Genomic DNA, 23071 nt, shown 5'->3' on the forward strand with positions numbered 1-23071 from the left:
TCTTTTATTATTTACTAGGTTGTCACTGTGTTCCAACAATGACATTGTTCAACAATACAGGGGACAAAAAGCAAATGTATACATTGGGGGCAAGCTAAAATGAAAAAGTATGCATATCATCATCCCACGCTAAAGCATTTTGGTCTGACAGACAGTCACTAAAAAAAATGGAGAAAAGAACCTAAGATGAGGTTTGATCAAACAGACTGATCATGTTTCCCCTAGTTTTTAAAAAGAAATATGCTTTTCAGGCTGACATTCTATGAGTGACTACAGTTTTTTTTAAAATCTCCCCACCTTTCTGCTACCAAAAGCATAGACTCAGCCTCAACCAAGTTAGGATAGTCCTTTATGCAATTTTAAAGAGAGATGTAATGTAAAAGATGTAATGTTTATAAATGGAACTGATTTTTTATTTGGAGCCGCAGAAGTATTGTCTGGAACACGGGGTCTTCACAGGAAGACTGTTGTGGTACTCTTCTTTGATGATTTTAAGACATAACAGCTTTTCGTCCCTTTGGAATGATCTTTTCTTCCACATGGAGTTTTGAGCTTGTGGAAAAAAAGTGGGGAAAATAATTACTATCGTGCATTTCTACAGCTGGCCTCTTATTTGACATCTGAATCCTTTGTCCTTGAAGTAAGTAGAAGATAAATGTTTTCATTCATTTTATTCACAAAGTAAGCAGAAGAGAAATGGCAGAGAGCATAAGCCCTCTTTCAGTTCCATCATTTGTACTCAACACTGAATGCACTATTTTTCTTCATTCTTTAAGCTGTTTGGACACGAGATTAATGTGATTAAATAAAAGGATCTCTACTTGGAGTCGCCTTGTATATCTCAGGTCAGTTTGAGGGAAAAACTAGGTGACAGGCAATCATTCAATGCTGGATTAGCAATGTACAACACTAATACACTTTCCTTTTGTTCACTAAGGCATACATCTAAAATCCTATGCAAATGTGAATGGCACATTTATAAAGCTGAATTAAGAAAATTAAGGTAACAGAGGTTGTGAAGAAATCCATTTTCCCCCCCCAGGAGGTTTGAAATGAGCCAAACCTCCACTTTGTGTTTTAACTGTTTTCTCTGGGTAGAGAATAGGTTGGGAAGGAGGAAGTCAGTGCAATTGCCCTCCGGACTTACCTTCATGCAAAGGCTAATAGGTCTAGATAATGGCAGGGTTAAACTTCCCCCTTCTCCCGCCTCCTAGCAGGAAACTGAAATTTGAGAGACTTTAGGCTAGAATGAATCCAGGAATAATCTCAAGGAAGAAGTCCTAGGAAACACTTATTTGCTCTGGCAGACCTGCTCAGTGGGAGGGGGAGAAAAATATGAAAAAACTCCTTGTTGCGAGCACTTTTTTCCATGGATGTTGTGTCCAGGAGCACACACAGACCTCTCCATTGGCAAGGACCATATGTTTGCCTCAAGCACCGGAGCAAGCTTCAAGGTAATGGTCACTCTACAGGGATCTGTAATATCTTAAACAGCTAAAGAGCCTGTCCTATTTTAACATCTTATGGGGCAAGTATAGAGAGAGGATTTGCATTTTACCCATTTCTTTTGGATTCCTTGCTCAGTCTGGTGTTGTGTTAAAAGTATGCTTGTCAACACTTTCCTTTTAATAAATTCTTTATAACTTTTGATGTTGGTAGTGGTTCTCTGTACCACATAAATCTCCACTGTCTCGGACATGTTATTTTTAAATGGGCACCAGAAGGAAGGAAGGCAGTTGGCAAGCGGCTATTCTCCAAAGGCACACAAGGCTGTAAAATGTCCCTGTGGTAACCAGATGCTAGGCAGCAGAGATGCAGAGGCAAGGCCTCAGAACTTGGAAGGGAAGCCAGGAGTCCTGACCCTCCTACTAGTGGGTAATTCCAGCAAAAGGTCAGGTGATGGCAGCAAGCTACCCAAGAATGGACAAATAGCCTCTCAAGGTGCAATTAAGGAAGGGTGAAAACGGTGCCTGTGGGCCAGAACACGCCTGTTCTGCCAGAAAGAGAAAAACAAGGCACATTTCTATAGACTATACTGATGTGCTTCCATTGATACAGGACTTGCATATGTACCAGGAAATCACTTGTACAACATCATTTAAAAATAAAATATGAAATAAGAGGATGTAATTGAAGTTAAATTGACTGAGTACACCCAATCAAGAGGAAAAATGATGTAGACTAGCATGCATCACCTTTTTGGATGAGCAAGGCACAAGCCTCAGCATGTAACCTGAAAATGTTGTTTCTATATATCAAGAAGTCAAGCAACAACTGGTAGCAACAGACCCAAGAGGCAAGTAGAAAGATCATGGATGGTTGAATTCACATCATGCTGCCCACATGTCTTCCTCATCTTGTTGCCTAAATGTTAACTGAAAAGCTTCTAGGGCATGGCCTATACCTGAGGAAGAGTTTGCCTGGGTGTGGCTTGCATTACTGTTGGGACTTAGATAGGCAGGCTTGTCCTCTGAACCACCAAGACAGTGGTATCAGAAGTAGTACTCTGGGAAGACGTCAACTTTGGTCAAGTATTAATTAACAAGTTAAAGTTGTTAAAAGAGACAACAAACCTTCAAGGCAATCTATTGTTTACTGGTTGTATTTATAGCAGTATCCTACAGGATAAAGAATTTGTTTGGAAACATATTCATAATACCACAATGATCTTATTTACCTGCATCCTTCATGTTCTTGTTGTTGTGCAAAATTTTCAATTTGTTTCTGATTCAGGAAGCTCTTTTTCAGGAAAACTATCATCACTGAGATCACTGTAGCTGTCACTGAATAGAAAGAAATGTGGAGAATGTGAAAAATTAAAAATCCATGTTTTCACTTTAAATTCCACAGCCTTTAAACATTATCAGCAATATATTAAGTGATTTCAAGTCCTATTAGTATTAATAGAAGAATTCAGCAGATGTTTCACTTATTGAAATCAATGAAACTTGGAACTGTTTAATGTTTGATTTGCCTCAACGGTGTTTAACTCAGTGGCAATCTCAAGAGCTTTCTTCCTACTGATAGCAATTTAGCTGTTTTTAGGAAATAAAAATCAATTTTGTGATGAGTGAAAACTTTCATATGTCCATAATATTGCTGGAATCACATGCTTACCTGAGTTCAGATTTAACCTTCCTAATGGTAAGACCAGTTCCACAATAGCAGCAGTGACCTAGGGGGTGAAAATGGGCTTCTGCTGACTGGAAGTCTTCATGAAGAGGCTGGATAGCCATCTGATAGCTCAAGTTTAGGATTTTCTACACTGAGCAGAGCGTTTGGGTAGATGGTCTAAAACAGTGATGTCAAACATGTGACCCAGGAGTCGAATCAGGCTTCCGGAGGGCTCCTATCAGGCCCCCAAGCAACTGGCTGTTATCTGCTTCCTTCTCCCTCTCTCTTGCTTCTTTCTGCATCACAACTTGCTTTGCCAGACTTGCTCAATAGCACAGGAGCTACAGAGCAAAACCTCTATTTTCTCAATTGGCTGAGGCTCCTCCCTTGGGAAGGGAGGGGAAGGAGGGCTAGCTTGGTTTGCCAGGCTCTCTCAATCACACAGCAGAGCTATTGAGCCAAGTCTCTTTGCCTTCTACTGGCTGAGGCTCCTTTCCTTCCTGGTCCCCTGGGGAAGGAACGAAAAGGCCAGAGCTTCCTTTGCTCCAGTGCTCTGGACCCCATGGGAGAGAAAGTACCTTTAAGACCAAGTGCTAATTTTTAAAGCATGTTTTAAGTTTTTTTAAATCTTTGTGTTTGTCTGTGTCCTTTATAAAGTTTATATCTCTGCTACTGGGCATTACGTTTTATGACACACATGGCCCAGCCCAACAAGGTCATTTATATCAGATCCAGCCTCCCTAACAAATGAATTCGACACTCCTGCTCTAAGCTTTGGATTCTTGTGAGCAAAAATTCTACTTTGTGAGCTACAGGTATTAAAGATGTGATTGAGCAATCTGGCTGCTGCATAAAGTTTGCTCTGGGGCCATCCTTTGTAAGCCAAAATGCCCTCAAAACGATGTTGGGGAATTGACAGGTGGCACCTATGGCTTAAAAAGGATCTAGAATCTATGTATACAGGATTCCACTTCCAGAAATTATTGCTTAAATTTACCAAGGACACTAATTAAATAAAAACAATTAAAATTTATTGTAGAGAAATATAGAACACACATACAAGGTAATGAATACATACAACACACATACAGTCCTAATAAAAATAGAAAGAAATGCATAGAGGTAACACAAGGATAGACAAACATGGTGATAATTACTGATCGTAGTCTTCAAGGAAGGCTCCAATAGCGACGAACGAGGACTAGGGGGAAGGGGACCCTCAACTGATCAGGAATGTATCTAGACAGCGGAACTGGGATACTGCTAGATGCACACCTGTGGGGAGCTGGACCACAGGTTATAAGGTCTACCTTGAGCCCTTAGGGGATGGGAGGTACAGGGGTGGATGACAGTGGTCAGCTGGTTCATGACCTCAGAAAAAAGGGGACACTCCGCAATGACCATAAGGGCTGGACTTATGCGGTAGCCAAAAGCCAGTTTATTGGGGGCACCTGATTGGATGCCCATACCCGGCCAATGAGCAGGCTTGGCTCTGGTTACCTGATTGGACTTCCAGGTAACAATGGACGAAGGGGGAGGCTCCAGGATAACCATTAAGGGAAAGAATGGGAGAAATTATTGGGGTGGGGGTGATTAAAGCTATCAAACTTATCTAAAAAGGTGACAATAGATGGCCAAATTGCTACCTAAGGTAACACCCGGTCTATACAAAGACACTTGGCTCTAGGTGAAGATGTTCTTCCTCTTCTTCATCCCTCTACTGGCACCAGTCTTTGTCTTGAGTTCCGTTGGACAAAGGCTTAGGCGGTCTGGCAGGATCCACGCCTAAGATAAGCTTGATGGCCTTATGCATAGGTGACATCTGTTGAGTACGTGAGCCTCTTGCTTCGCTGTAATGGAGTCTGGCATTGCAGGAAGATAGCTGCTGGTGGTGTTAGCTTCCCAAGATGGATTCTATGGTCAAGGCTAGAAACAGCTTGCCTGGACAGTTCCTAGCGGCACACCTTCTGCTGCAATGGCCGAGATGGTGATCGCAAGGAGCAACTGGAAACCCATCTGTTCTCCTGGTTAGCACTCCTCCAGAGACACGGAGTGTTGCTGCAATGTTGTGGCTGTTAGTACTTACACATAAGTCCCTTCATTCTGGTAGACAAAACACATGTTCTCCTAGCAGATGTGTGGGAGTTGAGTCTCCAGGCACCCTGGCAACCAAACAGGTGACTACGATGTTCTGGAACTAGGGGTCTTTTTCTCACACCTTCCTGAGCTAAGACAAAAATGTGTGAGTTGGAGGCTAAAAAACTGTGAGCTAGCTCACACTAACTCAGCTTAGAGGGAATACGGCAAGTATGAGGCCCAAGTGGAGAGACAGGAGTGCTCGCTATTGCTATGTTTTTGGTCTGAGAGGAGCAGAGCAGTTCTGATAGCTGAGACAGCTGGAGAAATTGCTGAGAATTTCTGAGTTTTGAAGGACTTCATTCTGAGGTTTGTGGGGCTGCCTAATATTCTGAGTTGTGATAGCTGGGGAACTGCTCTTTGTTTGGTTGACTGCTCTTTGTTTGGTTGACTGGGCTAAGGGTGAAAGAGATTGAGAGTGATTGCTGCTGATTGCTGAGGAGTGCCTCTGCTCCACCCTCTTTGCATTTTAAGCTGCGCCTTACCAAAGGCTGAGCACATCTCACAGAGGCCTGAGAGGAGCAGAGCAGCTCTGATAGCTGAGACAGCTGGAGAAATTGCTGAGAATTTCTGAGTTTTGAAGGACTTCATTCTGAGGTTTGTGGGGCTGCCTAAAATTCTAAGTTGTGATAGCTGGGGAACTGCTCTTTGTTTGGTTGACTGGGCTAAGGGTGAAAGAGATTGAGAGTGATTGCTGCTGATTGCTGAGGAGTGCCTCTGCTCCGCCCTCTTTACATTTTAAGCTGCGCCTTGCCAAAGGCGCGAGCCGAAGGGCGAGAGCTAAAGGGCTCTTCGCCTAGGGGCTCCCTAAGGACCAGGAACCAAGATCCCTGATTTCCTTGTTCTCCCAATAAGGTAAGTTAAGGTAAGGTAAGTTGATCCTCCAGAAGGGGAGCCACTTAAACCAACAGCATTTAAAGAGGACTGTATATTTTAATATATATATATGAAGATAGAATGCCAGCAGGGAGTTGGGGGCTTTCCAGTGTTTTGCACTGAGTGTCACATGTATGACTATCTGCCCAAAGGACAGAAGTCTTGGGTGTGTGCTCGATGCAAGGAGCTCCTGGTCCTCAGGGAACGAGTTCGTACCCTTGAGGCCGAGGTGACTGCCCTGCAGAAGCAGAGACGGTCAGTTAGGCACTTGGGGAAGACTCTCGGGGGCGTATTAGATGAGCCCCGCTCTGAACGAAGCAGCCCCGTTGCTGCCAGAGAGCGTGAAGGTCGAGAGGGAACAGGGCACCGTGCTGAGGATAAGGGGAATGCGCCCTCAGAAGGGACCTCTTCTTCGATTGGTGAGTGGAAATCCTTTCGCGCCAAGGAACCATCCCTGAGCAGGGGGAGAGGGGGGGGGGTTTGGTAGTTGGTGATTCGATCCTTAGGCAAGTAGACAGCTGGGTGGCGAAACCGCGTACTGACCGTATGGTGACTTGCCTGCCTGGTGCGAAGGTAGCGGACATTACGCGTGTAGTAGATAGGCTGATAGACAGTGCTGGGGAGGAGCCTGTGGTCGTGGTGCATGTTGGCACCAACGATGTGGGGAAATGCAGTCGTGAGGTCCTGGAGGAAAAATTTAGGCTGCCAGGCGGGAGACTTAAGGCCAGGACCTCCAAGGTAGCCTTCTGGGAAGTACTATCTGTTCCACGTGCAGGGCAGGAGAGACAGGCACAAATTAGAAGTCTCAATGTGTGGATGAGACGATGGTGTAAGGAGGAAGGGTTTAAGTTTGTTAGGCACTGGGATGCTTTCTGGAACAAGCGGGAGCTGTACAAAAGAGACGGTCTCCGCTTGTCCCCGGATGGAACCAGGCTGCTGGCGCTTAAAATCAAAAAGGTGGCAGAGCAGTTTTTAAACTAAATCTTGGGGGAAAGCCGACAGGAGATGAAATGTCTCTGGTTCGGGAGGACTCGTCTCAAAGAGATGAAGGGTTGGCTGCTATTTTCTACCGGGTAACAGAGTTGTCCACTGTGAAGGTGACAAACAGTATGGACTGTCTGCCAGAGTCTCGAGGCGGCAGGAGGAAGGTGGCGGGCCTAGCTTGCCTGGGAAATTATAGATGTTTGTATGCAAATGCTAGAAGTGTTCAAAGTAAAATTGGTGAATTGGAATGTTTAGTGTTGGGAGAAAACATAGACATTGTGGGAATTTCAGAAACTTGGTGGAATGAGGAGAATCAGTGGGACACGGTGATTCCTGGATATAAGCTATATCGGAAGGATAGGGAGGGAAGGGTTGGAGGTGGGGTGGCTCTGTATGTCAGAGAGGATATACGGTCCAGTAAGACTGAGGTCAGAGAATTAGATTCCCTTCTAGAAATGCTTTGGGTTGAAATAGAGGGCCCAAAAGGAAATTTAACTATGGGAGTTTGTTATCGCCCACCAAATCAAAAGAGAGAGGATTATAATATGATGGAAGGCTTAAAGATAGCGGCAAAACGTAAAAACTGTGTCGTAATAGGTGATTTTAACTACCCGCAGATTGATTGGGTCAATATGTGTTCTGGTCGAGAGAAAGAGATTGAGTTTCTTGATACTCTCAATGACTGTGCTATGGAGCAGATGGTCTCAGAACCTACCAGGGGTGGGGCAATCCTGGATTTGGTCCTAAGTAATGCCCAAGACTTGGTGAGAGATGTAAAAGTGATTGCGCCACTTGGGAGCAATGACCATAATGTTATTGATTTCACCGTTTGTATAAATAGGGAGTTGTCCAAAAAGACCGCCACAACCATGTTTAACTTTAAAAGGGGTAAATACACTGAGATGAGGTGGCATGTGAGGAGGAAACTGTAAGGAAAGGTACATACAGTCAAAACACTTGGGGAAGCTTGGACACTATTTAAAACTATAATCCTAGAAGCTCAGATAAAATACATACCACAAGTTAGGAAAGGCACAAACAGGCATAAGAAAAGGCCTGCATGGTTAACAAACAAAGTAATGGAAGCTGTAAAAGGTAAGAAGGACTCCTTTAAGCGGTGGAAAACCAGTCCAAGTGAGATTAGTAAAAGGGAACACAGGCTGTGGCAAATCAAATGCAAGACTGTGATCAGGCAGGCAAAAAGGGACTATGAGGAGCATACTGCAAAAAACATAAAGACCAACAATAAAATTTTCTTCAAATATATTAGAAGTAGGAAACCAGCCAGGGAGGCAGTGGGGCCCTTGGATGACCATGGGGTAAAAGGATTACTGAAGGAGGATAGGGAAATGGCTGAGAAGCTAAATGAATTTTTTGCCTCCGTCTTCACTGTGGAAGACGAGAACTTTTTGCCCGCCCCAGAACCACTAATTTTGGAAGGGGTGTTGAAAGACCTGAGTCAGATTGAGGTAACAAAAGAGGAGGTCCTACAACTGATAGACAAATTAAAAACTAATATGTCACCAGGTCCAGATGGCATACATCCGAGAGTTCTGAAAGAACTCAAAGTTGAACTTGTGGATCTTCTAACAAAAATCTGTAATCTTTCATTGAAATCTGCTTCCGTTCCTGAGAACTAGAAGGTAGCAAATGTCACCCCCATCTTTAAAAAGGGTTCCAGAGCGGATCCTGGAAATTACAGGCCAGTCAGTCTGACTTCAATCCCGGGAAAGTTGGTAGAAACCATTATCAAGGACAGAATGAGTAGGCACATTGATGAACACGTGTTATTGAGGAAGACTCAGCATGGGTTCTGTAAGGGAAGATCTTGCCTCACTAACCTGTTACATTTCTTTGAGGGGGTGAACAAACATGTGGACAAAGGAGACCCGATATATGTTGTTTACCTTGACTTCCAGAAAGCTTTTGATAAAGTTCCTCATCAAAGGCTCCTTAGAAAGCTTGAGAGTCATGGAGTAAAAGGACAGGTCCTCTTGTGGATCAAAAACTCGCTGAGTAATAGGAAGCAGAGAGTGAGTATAAATGGGCAGTCTTTGCAGTGGAGGACGGTAAGCAGTGGGGTGCCGCAGGGCTCGGTACTGGGTCCCATGCTCTTTAACTTGTTCATAAATGATTTAGAGTTGGGAGTGAGCAGTGAAGTGGCCAAGTTTGCGGATGACACTAAATTGTTCAGGGTGGTGAGAACCAGAGAGGATTGTGAGGAACTCCAAAAGGATCTGTTGAGGCTGGGTGAGTGGGCGTCAATGTGGCAGATGCGGTTCAATGTGGCCAAGTGCAAAGTAATGCACATTGGGGCCAAGAATCCCAGCTACAAATACAAGTTGATGGGGTGTGAACTGGCAGAGACTGACCAAGAGAGAGATCTTGGGGTCATGGTAGATAACTCACTGAAAATGTCAAGACAGTGTGCGTTTGCAATAAAAAAGGCCAACACCATGCTGGGAATTATTAGGAAGGGAATTGAAAACAAATCAGCCAGTATCATAATGCCCCTGTATAAATCGATGGTGCGGTCTCATTTGGAGTACTGTGTGCAGTTCTGGTCGCCGCACCTCAAAAAGGATATTATAGCATTGGAGAAAGTCCAGAGAAGGGCAACTAGAATGATTAAAGGGCTGGAGCACTTTCCCTATGAAGAAAGGCTGAAACGCTTGGGACTCTTTAGCTTGGAGAAACGTCGACTGCGGGGTGACATGATAGAGGTTTACAAGATAATGCATGGGATGGAGAAAGTAGAGAAAGAAGTACTTTTCTCCCTTTCTCACAATACAAGCAGTTGTGGGCATTTGATGAAATTGCTGAGCAGACAGGTCAAAAGGGATAAAAGGAAGTACTTCTTCACCCAAAGGGTGATTAACATGTGGAATTCACTGCCACAGGAGGTGGTGGCGGCCACAAGCATAGCCACCTTCAAGAGGGGTTTAGATAAAAATATGGAGCACAGGTCCATCAGTGGCTATTAGCCACAGTGTGTGTGTATATATAAAATTTTTTGGCCACTGTGTGACACAGAGTGTTGGACTGGATGGGCCGTTGGCCTGATCCAACATGGCTTCTCTTATGTTCTTATGTCCTTATCCCTCCTAATCATTTTTTCACTCATAAAGTCTGGTGAGGCAACCATGTTAGGTTCTTGTACTTAGAACATAACCTTTATGGTGCCACAAGGCTCATTTTAATTTTGCTTTTCATACAGTATCTAGCCCAGGGGTGTCAAACTCACTTGTTATGAGGGCCAGATCTGACATAAATGAGACTTTGTTGGACCAGGCCATGTGTTTCGTAAAACATAATGCCAAGTAGCAGAGATATAAACTTTATAAAGCGCGCACACAGACAAACAAAATTAAAGATTTTTAAAAAACAACATAAAACTCGCTTAAAATATTAGCGCTCGTTGGTCTTAAAGATGCTTTCTTTTTATCTCTTCTGTGCTATCCAGAGCACTAGGCAAAAATAGGTCTGGCTCTTTCCTTCCTTCCCCAGGGGACCAGGAGGGAGAGGAGCCTCAGCCAACAGAAGGAAGAGAAGCTTGGCACAGTATCTCTGCTGTGCAATTGAGAGAGCCTGGGAAAGCAAGCTATCCTTCCTCCCTCCTCCCCAAGGGAGAGCCTCAACCAGTGGAGAAAATAGAGGCTTTGCTCTGTAGCTCCTGTGTGACTGAGCAAGCTTGGCAAAGCAAGCTGTGATGCAGAAGGAAGCAAGAGAGAGGGAGAAGGAAGCAGATGACAGCCAGCTGCTTGGGGGCCTCATTCAGCCCCCGGGCTGCATGTTTAACACCCCTGGCTTAGAGGGAGCATCCGTGTCATTCCAACTCTGTATTGCTTTCCTCCTTGTTATGCTATCTCATGTCTGGTCTCTGTTTTCTTATTCCACCTCTGAAACTGGGGATAGCAATCTTCCTTAGAAGTAGACAGCTTTTGGCTGTCTTGGGTAACTGAAATTACACAAAAAGGCAAGTAAGTACAGGGGGATTGGTGGGGGGGGGGGTGTGTGCAGCCAAGTCTCAATGACAGGACTTAATGTAAAAGTATTTATCAAAGGTCCCTTTCAAAATGATAGGCATTTTTCCAGTAATTAATATTATAACACTAATAACAACATCGATTAAATGTTCATATTTATATTAGTATTACTGCTGTTATACTCACTTCTTTCTGAATGCACCCAGGAAAGCATGGAATAAAATTTGATTTTTTGAAACAGGCTTATGTCTTACATGAATTATGTATAATATATTCAAAGACAGTATAATGTACATCTCTTAAAATTATTGCTACAATAGCAAATATATGCTAACCATTGCAGAAAATGCTAGTAACGTCCGTAATTTTGCAACAGATTACTCTTGGAATAAGCATACATTTCCTCTCACATAATCCTCAAGTGCTGCATAAAGATGCTACACATAGAAACCAAATTAATAATTTGGGCTTGAAGACTGCTCATATTAAACGCTGCACAGAAATCCCATCTGAAATGTGCCAGCTACAAATATAACTAAAAAACAGATAAACGCTGTGCACATATAAACATTCTGAGAAAGTAATTTTCATTTACACCTTTGATACTTTGTGCTGCACTGGCAACATTTAAATTATCACCACAGGCAAATTATGAATTCATTTGCTCTGGAGCATTCTGCTGCAAGCACTGCAGCAGACTACATGACCACTGGAAAACCGGGCTTCAATCTAAATTGTTATGCTGTATTTGTGTCCATATAATGTCTTCTTTCTTCGTTAGCCACCTTGAGTCCATGGAGATAGATACAAATATTTTGAATAAATACATGCTTATGTCTCATCTTATCTCCATGGCCTCAAAGTAGCTAACAATGCAACAACAAGTTGAAAGGACACTAAAACAGTATACCAACCCATCAACAAGATAAAACCATACACAAGTTAAAAGCTTTCTAGAATAAAGCCATTTAACATGACATCACAGCTGCTTTTGGAAGCGCAAATTAGTAAATATAAAACTTGATGTCCTCCAAATATTGGTGACAACCAATTGATGGTCTCAATCATACATTTAATATAAAGATTAAAGAGCATGAAGGATAAAAGCATGCCTCATCTAGCTGATCCTGCCACTCCCATGGAGATTTTGTTTTCTGCCGAGGAAAGAATTAAGACAGCAGAGGGCTGTTCTTTTTATGACTATAGTTGATTCATCTAAGTATCGTAATCACCTATTTTAAACATTCTCTAAATAGCTGTATTAATTGACTGTCCAATATCTAATAAATCTATTGTCTATGATTTCCAAGAAAAATAAGGGAAGGGTTTCTTTCTCTTGAACACGCACATGCACACACGCACGCACGCACACACTTCACAAAGCTGCATTTACACTGATGGGCTATTGAAACGAAATTCTACTTATCCTAATGATTTTTCATACTATATTTTAGACTAAGCATTGATCTCCTGGACCGGGATTCATCTCTGCTAGCCTCCAATGGGTTAATTAATACATTAAGTTATTAATTAAGTGGCAGAACAGACAAACAGAATGTACAGATGGGGATGGGAACTAACTGAACTAACCGAACTACAAAATTCATCACCAATTTTGCTCTGCTTGTAGTTCGTTTGTGACAGGTCTAACAGAAGTTTGTGACAGGTCTACTGTCATGAACTTCCACAAATTTTTAAAGCAGTTCATGGTGGTTCGTGGATGGAGCAGAAAGCAGCTTTCTGTCCCCTGCAAATGCAGCAAAAAATAGCTGCATGGTAGGGAGGTACTCCCTGTAGCTCAGCTGTTTCAGGCTGTCTTGTGCAGCTCCTTTAAACTTTAAAGGGACTGGAGAAGACAGCTTGAAAAACAACTGGGTGGCAGGGAACAACTCCCCATCACTCAGCTATTTTTCAGGCTGTCTTCTGCAGCCCCTTTAAAGTTTAAAAAGACTGCACAGGACAGCCAAAACAGCTAAGCAGCAGGGAACAAGCTGCTCCCTGTCTCTCAGCTGTTTTTCAGGTTTTCTGCAAATCCTGTTTCAAAGGGACTGTGGTCATTTTCAAAGAGGTTTGCTGGGCCACAAACCAGTTTAGTTCACGAACAAGCCTCATGATTTGGTTTATGGTTTGGCCATGAACCACAAACCAAACTACATTTTCCCAGTTTGTGCCCATCCCACACAATAACACATTCTGAGACTTCAGGAAGGACACCTCTGAAGCTCAGTAATAACACTAAATTTATTTTACTTTACACACTGTTACTTCATGACCTATGTCCAACATTATCATCAAGGTAAACCACCTGCGCTGAGCTCTGGTTTGAATGCATCTGCTAAGATTGTACAAACCATTTTAATGATAAAGGAATTACAGATTGAGGGTTTGATGAACTCTGCATTTAGAGCTGAAAAACTAAGGCTACACTTCGAAGTACGCTTCACCTAAAAGCAAGATCATGAAATAATGGTACTTACTTCTAAGTAAACATGTGTAGAATTGGCTTTTATAGCTTTCAGATGACTAAGGCATGACCCTAAACAAAGGCAGAAATGAGAGTCCAACTACACATGCTGCTGGATTGCTGTGTTTGGAACTCTTAAGGTAAAAAAAAAAACTGTTGGTTTGGGGAGGGAAGGGAGACATGGATTAGGGCTGCAGTGCTAGGCAATTGGAGGTATTATTTCCCTTTCCTCCCAGTTTCCCTGATAAAAAAATACCTGAACTGCTTTAATACTCCTTCGGGGGGTGGGGGGGAAGAGACACAGATCCTGCCAGGGACAAAACCCAAAATGGCTATTTTTGGTTAGGGAAATTATATGAGAGTAAGAATTGCATTTTCCAATATAACAGTTCTTGCCTGGATTGGGGCTCCTTTAATTGTTTTAGGGCCAGGTTTTAGGGTAAATCTATTATAAAAACTGAAAACAGCAGAGAGAAACAATGGCAATCAATGACAAAGCAATGGAATCTATGAAATAAAATAAGCTTCTGGGGGGGAAAAAACTCCAATGACCTCCAAAATAAATTTCTTTTAGACCTTATAGAGCAGGGAATTCCACTGTCTTGAGTACCCGCCAATCTCATCTCTGTTAATATCAGCAAATTTAGGAGGATACTGGTAGCTGATCTTAGATGGAGGCAGTCTTTTAAGTATCTTGGTCCTAAATTTTATAAAACCTCTGAGTTCAAAATTCACACTCTGAGTTAGCCCAGACACAAACTGGCTGTTAGTATTAACATGGTCTTTGAGGCCAGTTAGACCCCTTGCCCCTGAACCAACTAGCCTTTACAAACATCTTAAAAAGACTGATACTGGTAGCATCAGATTGAATGAAGGACAGGCAGGGAAAAATATGTGATACTTTCCTTATCAACCATTTGTTCTCTCATAATGTTTCCAACCCCCTCCACTCAATCTGAAGCCACTAATATTTACTTTACTTAGTAAAGGAAAGCCATTGTGTAAAAAAATAACAAAGTAGATGATTCAACCAGTGATGTTTTAAATATCCATAAAACTATATGGTATAAATCAGGTGTTTACAATTTAATAATTACTTGACTTTTTAAGATATGTCTCTATCATGTAAACACTATGGGTATGTTGTTAAAAATCTAAAAATGCCCCATTTAAGAACTTATACTATTCCATTGTGTGAGTGGAAGGTAGCTCATCACATGGAAAGAAGAGGCACTTATTCCTTGCCCCAGTTCTGGAGGCATAGCTGGGTTGTAGATTCATTCTGATGCTGTTACCGTAGTCTAAATAGACTTAAATCAGTGGATTTACTGGAGTAACTCAGCAAAGGACTGCGTATCTGAAGCCCAGCTCCTACAAGATGGAAACCAGTTTTTATTTATAACACAGAATCATAATGCCTCTTTTTTGCATATGTCCCATGGAACTGTTTTTAACCTTCAAATTATTTGCCTTCGTTGAACAAAGCCATTTTTCAACCTCTCACACTACCTTTCTGAATTAATCATGATTCAATACTTTTCCAATGTATGCTATAACCACAAATACTTTTAAAAGTCCCTTCTACTTTCTGGAACTGTTTATCACTTATGAAAAATATTATGAAGCAACATTCAAACAATTAAGGTTACCTTGGAGACAGTTTGCATCCACGTTGCAAATATGCACTGAGTGACCCTGTTGCAGCAAGCAAGAGGCCAAGGTAGGGAGGAGAGGGCTTCATGGGTCTTGAAGAAAACTCTGGGTGGAACTGGACACCAATGAAATACGGGTGATCTGAAAACATATGCACACAATAATTTGAAGATAATAATAGATTCCCACCCCCCACAAAGAAGCCATTTTTACAGCGGTGAATTTTCAACACAACCATTTTCAGAAACAACCTTCCAAAATATTTTGTTTCTGTCAGTTTAATCTAACTCCGGCCTGAAATATTTGCTTTCCACACTTCTTTTAATATCTTAGAACAATTACTTCTGGTGGTATCGGAAGCTTGCATAATGTTTTATGTCAATTCAGTTGGTCCTTATAAAAGGTATTATCTGCCACTGGAAATTTTAATCTGGATCCAATCCATTATCTTGTAATCACTACAACAATTCTGTAAGGTAGATCAGTATTACTATCTCCGCATTGTAGACTGGGAGCTGAGAAGAGTGGGTTGCCTGTTCTTGCAGCCAAACAATAATGCTTTGGTCAAATCCCATCTCTTCTCAACTCCCTACAACGCTCCCTCTAAACTTTGGAAGAAAGAATCATTCATTTGAAAAATACAAACTCAGCAATCCTAAACAGGGTTTAAGTCAATGGTCCTGGAAAAGCATAACTCTGTTCAGGACTGCACCATTGGCACCTCAATGACTATGATTGAATTTTGTGGATTGTTTATTAGCTATTTTGAGTTTTGATTATGGAGAAAATAAATATATTAAATACATATAAAATAAGTTTTAAACACACTATTTCTTGTGAGCTATCTTTTGGTTATAGCATTTTCTTCCCTATGTGAAGACCTATAGATTTTAGAAATTTCAGAGTCATGGAAAAAATCCTCTCCCCCAACCCCATACATCCAGAAGTTTTCAGAAAAACTGGAATTTACCCAATGCATAATTTTTTTTTTTAAATCAAACCTAAACTTTTAGATTTTTGTTTCAGATTTCTCTACTATTCATTGGATGCCCCATCCTGTTCATTATATTTGACTTACAGCGAGAAAGGCAGTTATAACAAAACATAATGTAACGTAACATAACAACAAGAAGATTATATTGGATTTATATCCCACCCTTCACTCTGAATCTCAGTTTCAGAGCGACTCACAATCTCCTATATCTTCCTCCACCACAACAAACACCCTGTGAAGTGGGTGGGGCTGAGAGAGCTCTCACAGAAGCTGCCCTTTCAAGGACAACTCTGCAAGAGCTATGGCTGACCCACGGCCATTCCAGCAGCTGCAAGTGGAGGCGTGGGGAATCAAACCCGGTTCTCCCAGATAAGACTCCGTGCACTTAACCACTACACCAAATTGGTTAACACCATCATCATCACTTCACCAACCACTACACCAAACTGGTTAACATCATCATCATAGAGACCAGCAAACTACTGTACCCTATGCTATCACAGCACATCTGGTTTAATTTTTTCAACTTGAGAAGTAGAAATAAATATAAATTGCAAATAGAAGACATATTTTATAGTAAAGAAATTGTGTTATTGGGACATAAAGTCATAATAGGGCTAATAATATATTTGGACATAGAATTAAACTTTATAACATTAAACTCTTTAATAATGTACAAAATTAGTCAGATTTAAACTAAATATTTATTTACATCATTTATACCCTGCCTTTCTCCCCAGTGAGGACTGGAAATGTCTTATTGTTCTCTGTTTTATCCTCATAACAGTCCTGTGGGGTTGGAGTTAGGCTAAGAGGATAAAACAATTCCCAGGTCACCTAGCAAGCTTTGACAGCACAGTATGGTTTCAAATTTGGATCTTTGTGCCATCCAACAGCCTAACCACTACATACCACTGCTGAAAATAGGTTGCATATGTTATTATTAGTCTCTATTGTCACTCTGTAGTTTTAGATTGTATACATTTTAAATTGTTATATATTATATTGTTTTTACTGTTGATTGTTTTTATGATGTAACCTGCCCTGAGCTTGTCCTATGGGAAGGCAGGCTAAAAATCGCATTAAATAAATAAATAGATGTTATTTAATTATGTGGATTGTCTTACATTAAAATATTTCCAAGTGAACAAAACCTTGTATTTAAAAGCTTTTCAATAATTTCAAAAGAGAAAATAGTTCACAGCAGTTTTTTTCAATGATCTCCAATTTTCCACGGGATAAATTGAAGGGGGGAAAAACCCCTTTGGAATGCCCCTTTCCATTTTTCCAGATTTCTTCATATCAGTTAGAGAATCCAACACATATCTTATACAAAATGAAGGCATTTATAACTTTTAAATTCCATAAATATGTCAAATATTGTCATTGTATATGTGGGCTAAGTTATAACTGATCCATTTTATATTGTTAGACCAGTAATATTACTTTACTTTAGCTATGATAGGACAGTAAGTATTGCATATATTTCAATTTTCCCCAACATTCCCCCGTGACTTCAAATTTTCTACAACATTTCACCTCTTCTCAGGACTATTTGTCAAATCTAGTTCAACTTCAAAGTACAGTATTTTATACGTTTCACCAGTCTAGCCTATCAACAACCAAAATGACTTTGAAGTGTAAACTTCAGCAAGGGATATTCTACATTCCCATCCAATCCTCTGTACCTTAGTCTAAAATATAACCCTGGATAAAATCTTTGCTGCTTTAACTAAAAAGTACTTTCTACCCATAGACAGAAAAGGGTGCATATATACTAGTATTTGACTAGCTGTAGTTGAAAACAGAATAGCTATAATTCACATAAGGTTTTTCTTATCAATATGACCCAAAAGCAATGGGGTCAGATCTCATATAGATTCAAATCTATTTGATTTGATTTGCTTCTTGAGCATAGAAGGTGAATGAAAAATGACAGCTAAAAAAAATCCTGTGGTGTTTGTATCCTACATTTGTCAAATTTGTTACTGTGTAATGAACATTCAATCTTCCAAAAGCCAAATTACTTACCGTCCAGTTCAACAATCTCCATTCTCTTCCCTTCCATGTCATGGCCAACAAATTTCAAACCTTTTTCTTCAAATAAATTAATTAGCTCGGGGTTCACCTTGAAAAGTGAAAAGCAAAATAAAAAATAAAATGTTACTTATTTCAAAGACTTATATCCTACTTTTTCACCTTTTAAGTTTTCAAAGTTGCTTAGAACATCTGGACAAGAACATCTTCCACATAGTACATGTATTGCTTCAGTAGGGCTGAATGAGCATTGTGTTACTAGTAGATGGCCATCCATATGTTAACTTGTACCAGCAATGTGTTCACCCCCACTGAGATGAACAATGGTACAATCCGAAGAACACTTTTTTGGGAGTAAACCCCACTGAATATACTTTAGTAGGATTAGATGTGTTTAGGAAACTACTGTTTAATTCAGGTGTCCCTAACCTCTTTAAATTCAGGGATTCCTGACTTTTTTTGATCCTTTTAAACTCTGACATAGAGTGGTACTACAAACCTTTGGAATTCTGACACAAAGTGTGAGAAGTTTTTTGGCTTTGGAATTCTGACACAGGGTGGTAGTAGCAATACAAAATGGTGGTTGCAGGAGGTGGGGCCAAACACAAAATGGTTGTCACAGGATGCAAGGCCAACCACAAAATGCCAGGGAGTGAGTTATACATAATTCTAACAGTATATCTTCAATATTTCAAGGCAGAAGCTCTGTTTAACAAGATACTTTTTAAAATGAACATATTGTTTAAAGTATTTTTTTCCATATTCACAGCTTACCTTCAGTCACAAAGTGAAGATTCTTCTACTGTAGTGGCAGCTGGTGTCAAAGCAATGTTTTTAAAAACCTGCATAGCCAGTCAGAAGCCTTGTTGTGAGAAAGCTTTATTTGTGAGAAAGCCTCAATCACTTTCTAAAAACACTTGTTGGGTGCCAGAAAAGGTGTCAGCAGGTGCCATGGTAATCAAGGGCACCATGATGGAGACCCTGGTTTACTTTATTGGTAGCCCCAAGAGTTCTAGATGATTCTAATGAAGGACCATTTTCACCACTAGTGATAAAAGAATGATCCACTCTAGATATAAAAGCAAAGCCATGGTTTGATAACTGTAAACCTATATGTTCCTAATACCTCCTTACATCCTCCTTTCCTAGTTTGCTCAAATTACAGTTTGCTACATCATCTGAAGCAGACAAAGTATAGTTAGATAAACCAAGAAATCATGGTTCAATGTAAGTTTTCAAATCACAGTCTAGTAAGGTGCTTATTAAAACTGCTTTGCTTGATTTGGACATTATCATAGTAAGAAAAAGCAGTAAAGGAAGGAATGGAATTCTGTGTGACCTCATATAGGGATCCTGATGGCCAAATGATGATTGGCCACAAGCTCTAACCCTGGCCAAAAACATGACAGAAAAAATTGACAGAAAACATAAATAATTTTAAAGAAAAATAGTCATTACTTTTACTAGAACAGAAAATGCAGACTATGCACATAGACTGGGACCAAACAGCCTTGAGGTTGGTGATGTAGGAACTGTGTTGTCATGCAAGGTGATGCAAAGGTGAAAAAAAAGCTATTGTCGGACTCTCTAGATCCAAAAGAGAACCATAAATCACAAGTTGCCTTGTAGTTAGGTTTGGAATTTTCCTTGTATGGCATGGCAGGCCACAATATAGTACTGGGATTTATCCAAAGGTGCATTTCTGCTTGTGTAAAGAGAAATCTGTAGTTTTCCATTAAAGCTGCAATCAAACTGTTCCTGAAGGACCTCTACTAGTCAGGAACATACTTTCTAGTGTCATCGGAGGGCATATAAAATGGGATTAGACCAGGCAAGAAAGATCCATTTCAAAATTGGGCCTCTGCTCACAGTTCTGGATCCAAAATATATTAGGTAAGAAGGTAAAGGTTACCGTTATCATTACCATTATCGTTACCAACTCATGGGTGATGTCACATCATGCTGTTTTCATGGCAGACTTTTTACAGGGTGGTTTGCTATTGCCTTCCCCAGTCAGCTACACTTTACTCCCAGCAAGCTGGGTACTCATTTTACTGACCTTGGAAGGATGAAAGGCTGAGTCAACCTTGGGCGGCTACCTGAACCCAACTTCCACTGGGATAAAACTCAGGTTGTGAACAGAGCTTGGACTGCAGTACTGCAGCTTACCACTCTGATGTAGTACTGGGATTTATCCACGGGGCTCTAAGAAGCATATAGTATTTAATAAAACTGGCATTTAGATTTACTATCAAGATGTTATATGGTTCTGTAGGAATATAGCCAAAAGAAGAAAGAATAAAATGCACTATTGCCATATCACTTTATAGTATAAAACTGTCTTCTAATCTTGTGACACACTGCATACCATTAATAAGGCTATCAACTGGAATTAATAAAGGTACTTCCTTAGGTTCATTTAAAATATCTGATAAGAATGAAAATATATTTGTTTACTTGCCTCATAGCGATGTCTGTGTCGTTCTTCTACATAAACTTCATCACCATAGAGTTTTCCTAAAACAGTATTTTTAGTTTTAAGATTTTATTTCCATGAAGTCAGTATATGTGATAATCTTTAAGTTACCAGTGAATTTTTAAGAGCGATGTTAGAAACTCAAAGAGATATAAACTGGAAATCAACATGGTAGATCACTTCCTAGTTCTAAAATAAAGGCACAGTAAGATAATCAAAATGCTTAAGAAAACTTTTAGGGAAGGGAAGGTTTCAAGACTATACACATAGAGACCATACTGGGAAAAAATACAGAAATTTCTAGCCATATTGTATGCTTCAGAAGATTACAAAAGATGCATCTATACAGCTTAGTGAAATGTTACAGGGGGGGGGCACAAACTGGATTGGAGGTTAGATGGGAATCAGCAGAAGTAGATAATGGCTGTGAATGAATATGTGTAGAAGGGAGACTTAATGCTTGGTTACAGGACTGAAATGGCCTTGGTTGCCCTGGTGGGTGACTGTGTGAAGAGAAAAACAGGGAGAGTGAGACCTTGTTAATTCTCTTGGACCTCTTGGCTTCTTTCATGGTATCCTTCTGGACCACCTCTTTTGAGGTTGGGACTGAAAAACACCATTTGCAGTGGTTTTAGTCCTACCTCTAAGGAAGGTTTCAGACTGTGAAGCTGGGAGACTGCTGCTTGGCCTCTTGCATACATGGTTCCACAAGGGTCCATCTTGTCCTTCACACTTTTCAACATCTATGTGAAGATGCTGGGAAAGGACAGTTGGAGATATGAGCTAAGTTGCCACCAATATGAGGATGACAGCTCTTCTTGCATGTCCAGCAGATCACAGAGAGGCTGTGAAAACAGTTAATGTGGACTGGAGGCCCAAGGCAATTTTGGGATGAATGAGGGCTAATAAACTGAAACTTAACCCTGACAAACCAGAGAGTATCACTGGTTGGGGGAAAGTCTAACCTAGGATCTTAATGCGCTTGCACTCCTCCTTAAAAAGGTCTGCTGCTTGGGGGGTGCTAATGGACTCAGGCCTCCTGCTGGATAAACTGCTGGCAATAGTTAGGGGCACCAGAGGTTAGGGAGCCAGTTGCATTTCTGAGCAGGAAAGTTCTTGCCACTATGGTGCATGTCCTGATAGCATCTGAATTAGATTATTGCAATGCTCTGTACAGGGGGCTGCCTTTGACAACTGTCCAGAATTTTAAGTTAAAAAAAAAATACTGACTCTTTAAAAAGTGCATAAAATTAAAATGAAATATTTGGTCCAATGGGGAGAAAGCAAATAGCACTGGCACAAGTAAAATATTATAAAAACAGAAAAGAGATAGAGAAAGGAATAGAAATATATGGATAAGAAACACATTATTAGAATATATAAAACTCCAGCATGATCGGATTGCTTGGAAGTACAGTAAGTTGTGTTCTGTCAGGTAAGCAATATATGGAAGCCATTTTGTAGCAAAATGGGAAACAGTAGGAGTTGTGTCTTGTTGCATTATTTTGTCTTCTATTTCCCCCCATGATATAGGAATCCCAAAGTTTGGATTTCCAGTTTGCAGGAGATGGAAGATAGTTGGTTTTCCACTTACTGGCCAAGGCTAGCTTTGCAGTGGCTAATACGTTAAGCATCAGGTGACAACTAATCGATGGAGACACTTTGACTCCAAACAGACTCCAAAAATGGTTGACCGATGGACAGGACCACTAGCAGTGAAAATGTGTGTCCTTTGAGCCACAGCCTTTCCAGCAAAGACCACCATGCAAGTTTACAAAATGCTGTAGGTTGACCGGAGTAAGATACCAGGGTGTGGTTATCTTTTAAAGAGGTCTATGTGGCATTCAGGGCTTTCAATGCCTTATAGGTCATGGTCCATAAAGAACCCCACTCTACTTCCGTAAGATCTGATTCACAAAGAGTATTCTATTTGGTGAAGTAGTGTGGTGGTTTTGCATTGTCTAGTTGGCATAAGATCTTGTGGAGTTTACCAAGCAGGCCTTTATGGGAATTTATGGGTGAGTGAAGTAATTTCTCAAAGTCAGTAAGATACCGTACTCAAGTTCCTGTCCTGAAAACTTTGGAAAACATATATTGTAGTTGCAAGTAATGGTGCCAGTTCAGTTTAGTTCCTATTTTGGCTTCTAGTGAAGCTTTATCCAGTGAAAGGTGGTTGCAGGTCAGGTCAAGCACAGTAGTCAATTTTTTGCTTCGCCAGAACTGAACATAGGTGGGGTAATTTCCTGGAGCAAACCAAGGTTGATGAAGAAAGAATGTTAGTGGGGAAACGTCCTTCAATAACTGTTTCCTTCAGGAATTCCATATTGATAGTGTAGCATGAAGGAAAGGGT

At 40.8% G+C, this 23071-nt stretch overlaps 1 protein-coding gene across 1 annotated transcript in view; it reads right to left on the minus strand.

The window, feature by feature from the left end:
- Positions 1-2653: 2653 nt before the first annotated feature.
- The window catches only part of CTPS2 (CTP synthase 2), a 95991-nt gene continuing 75573 nt past the window's right edge, over positions 2654-23071 (minus strand). The window contains exons 14-17 of the mRNA XM_060234015.1: positions 20706-20761; positions 18239-18335; positions 15210-15354; positions 2654-2783 (exon numbers count right to left, since the gene is read on the minus strand). Coding sequence (XP_060089998.1) covers positions 2714-2783; positions 15210-15354; positions 18239-18335; positions 20706-20761 — 368 coding nt within the window. The 3' untranslated portion in view covers positions 2654-2713. The remainder of the gene's footprint in view (positions 2784-15209; positions 15355-18238; positions 18336-20705; positions 20762-23071) is intronic.

The sequence above is a fragment of the Heteronotia binoei genome, chromosome 3 (assembly GCF_032191835.1).
Source record: "Heteronotia binoei isolate CCM8104 ecotype False Entrance Well chromosome 3, APGP_CSIRO_Hbin_v1, whole genome shotgun sequence".
Lineage (NCBI taxonomy): Eukaryota > Metazoa > Chordata > Lepidosauria > Squamata > Gekkonidae > Heteronotia > Heteronotia binoei.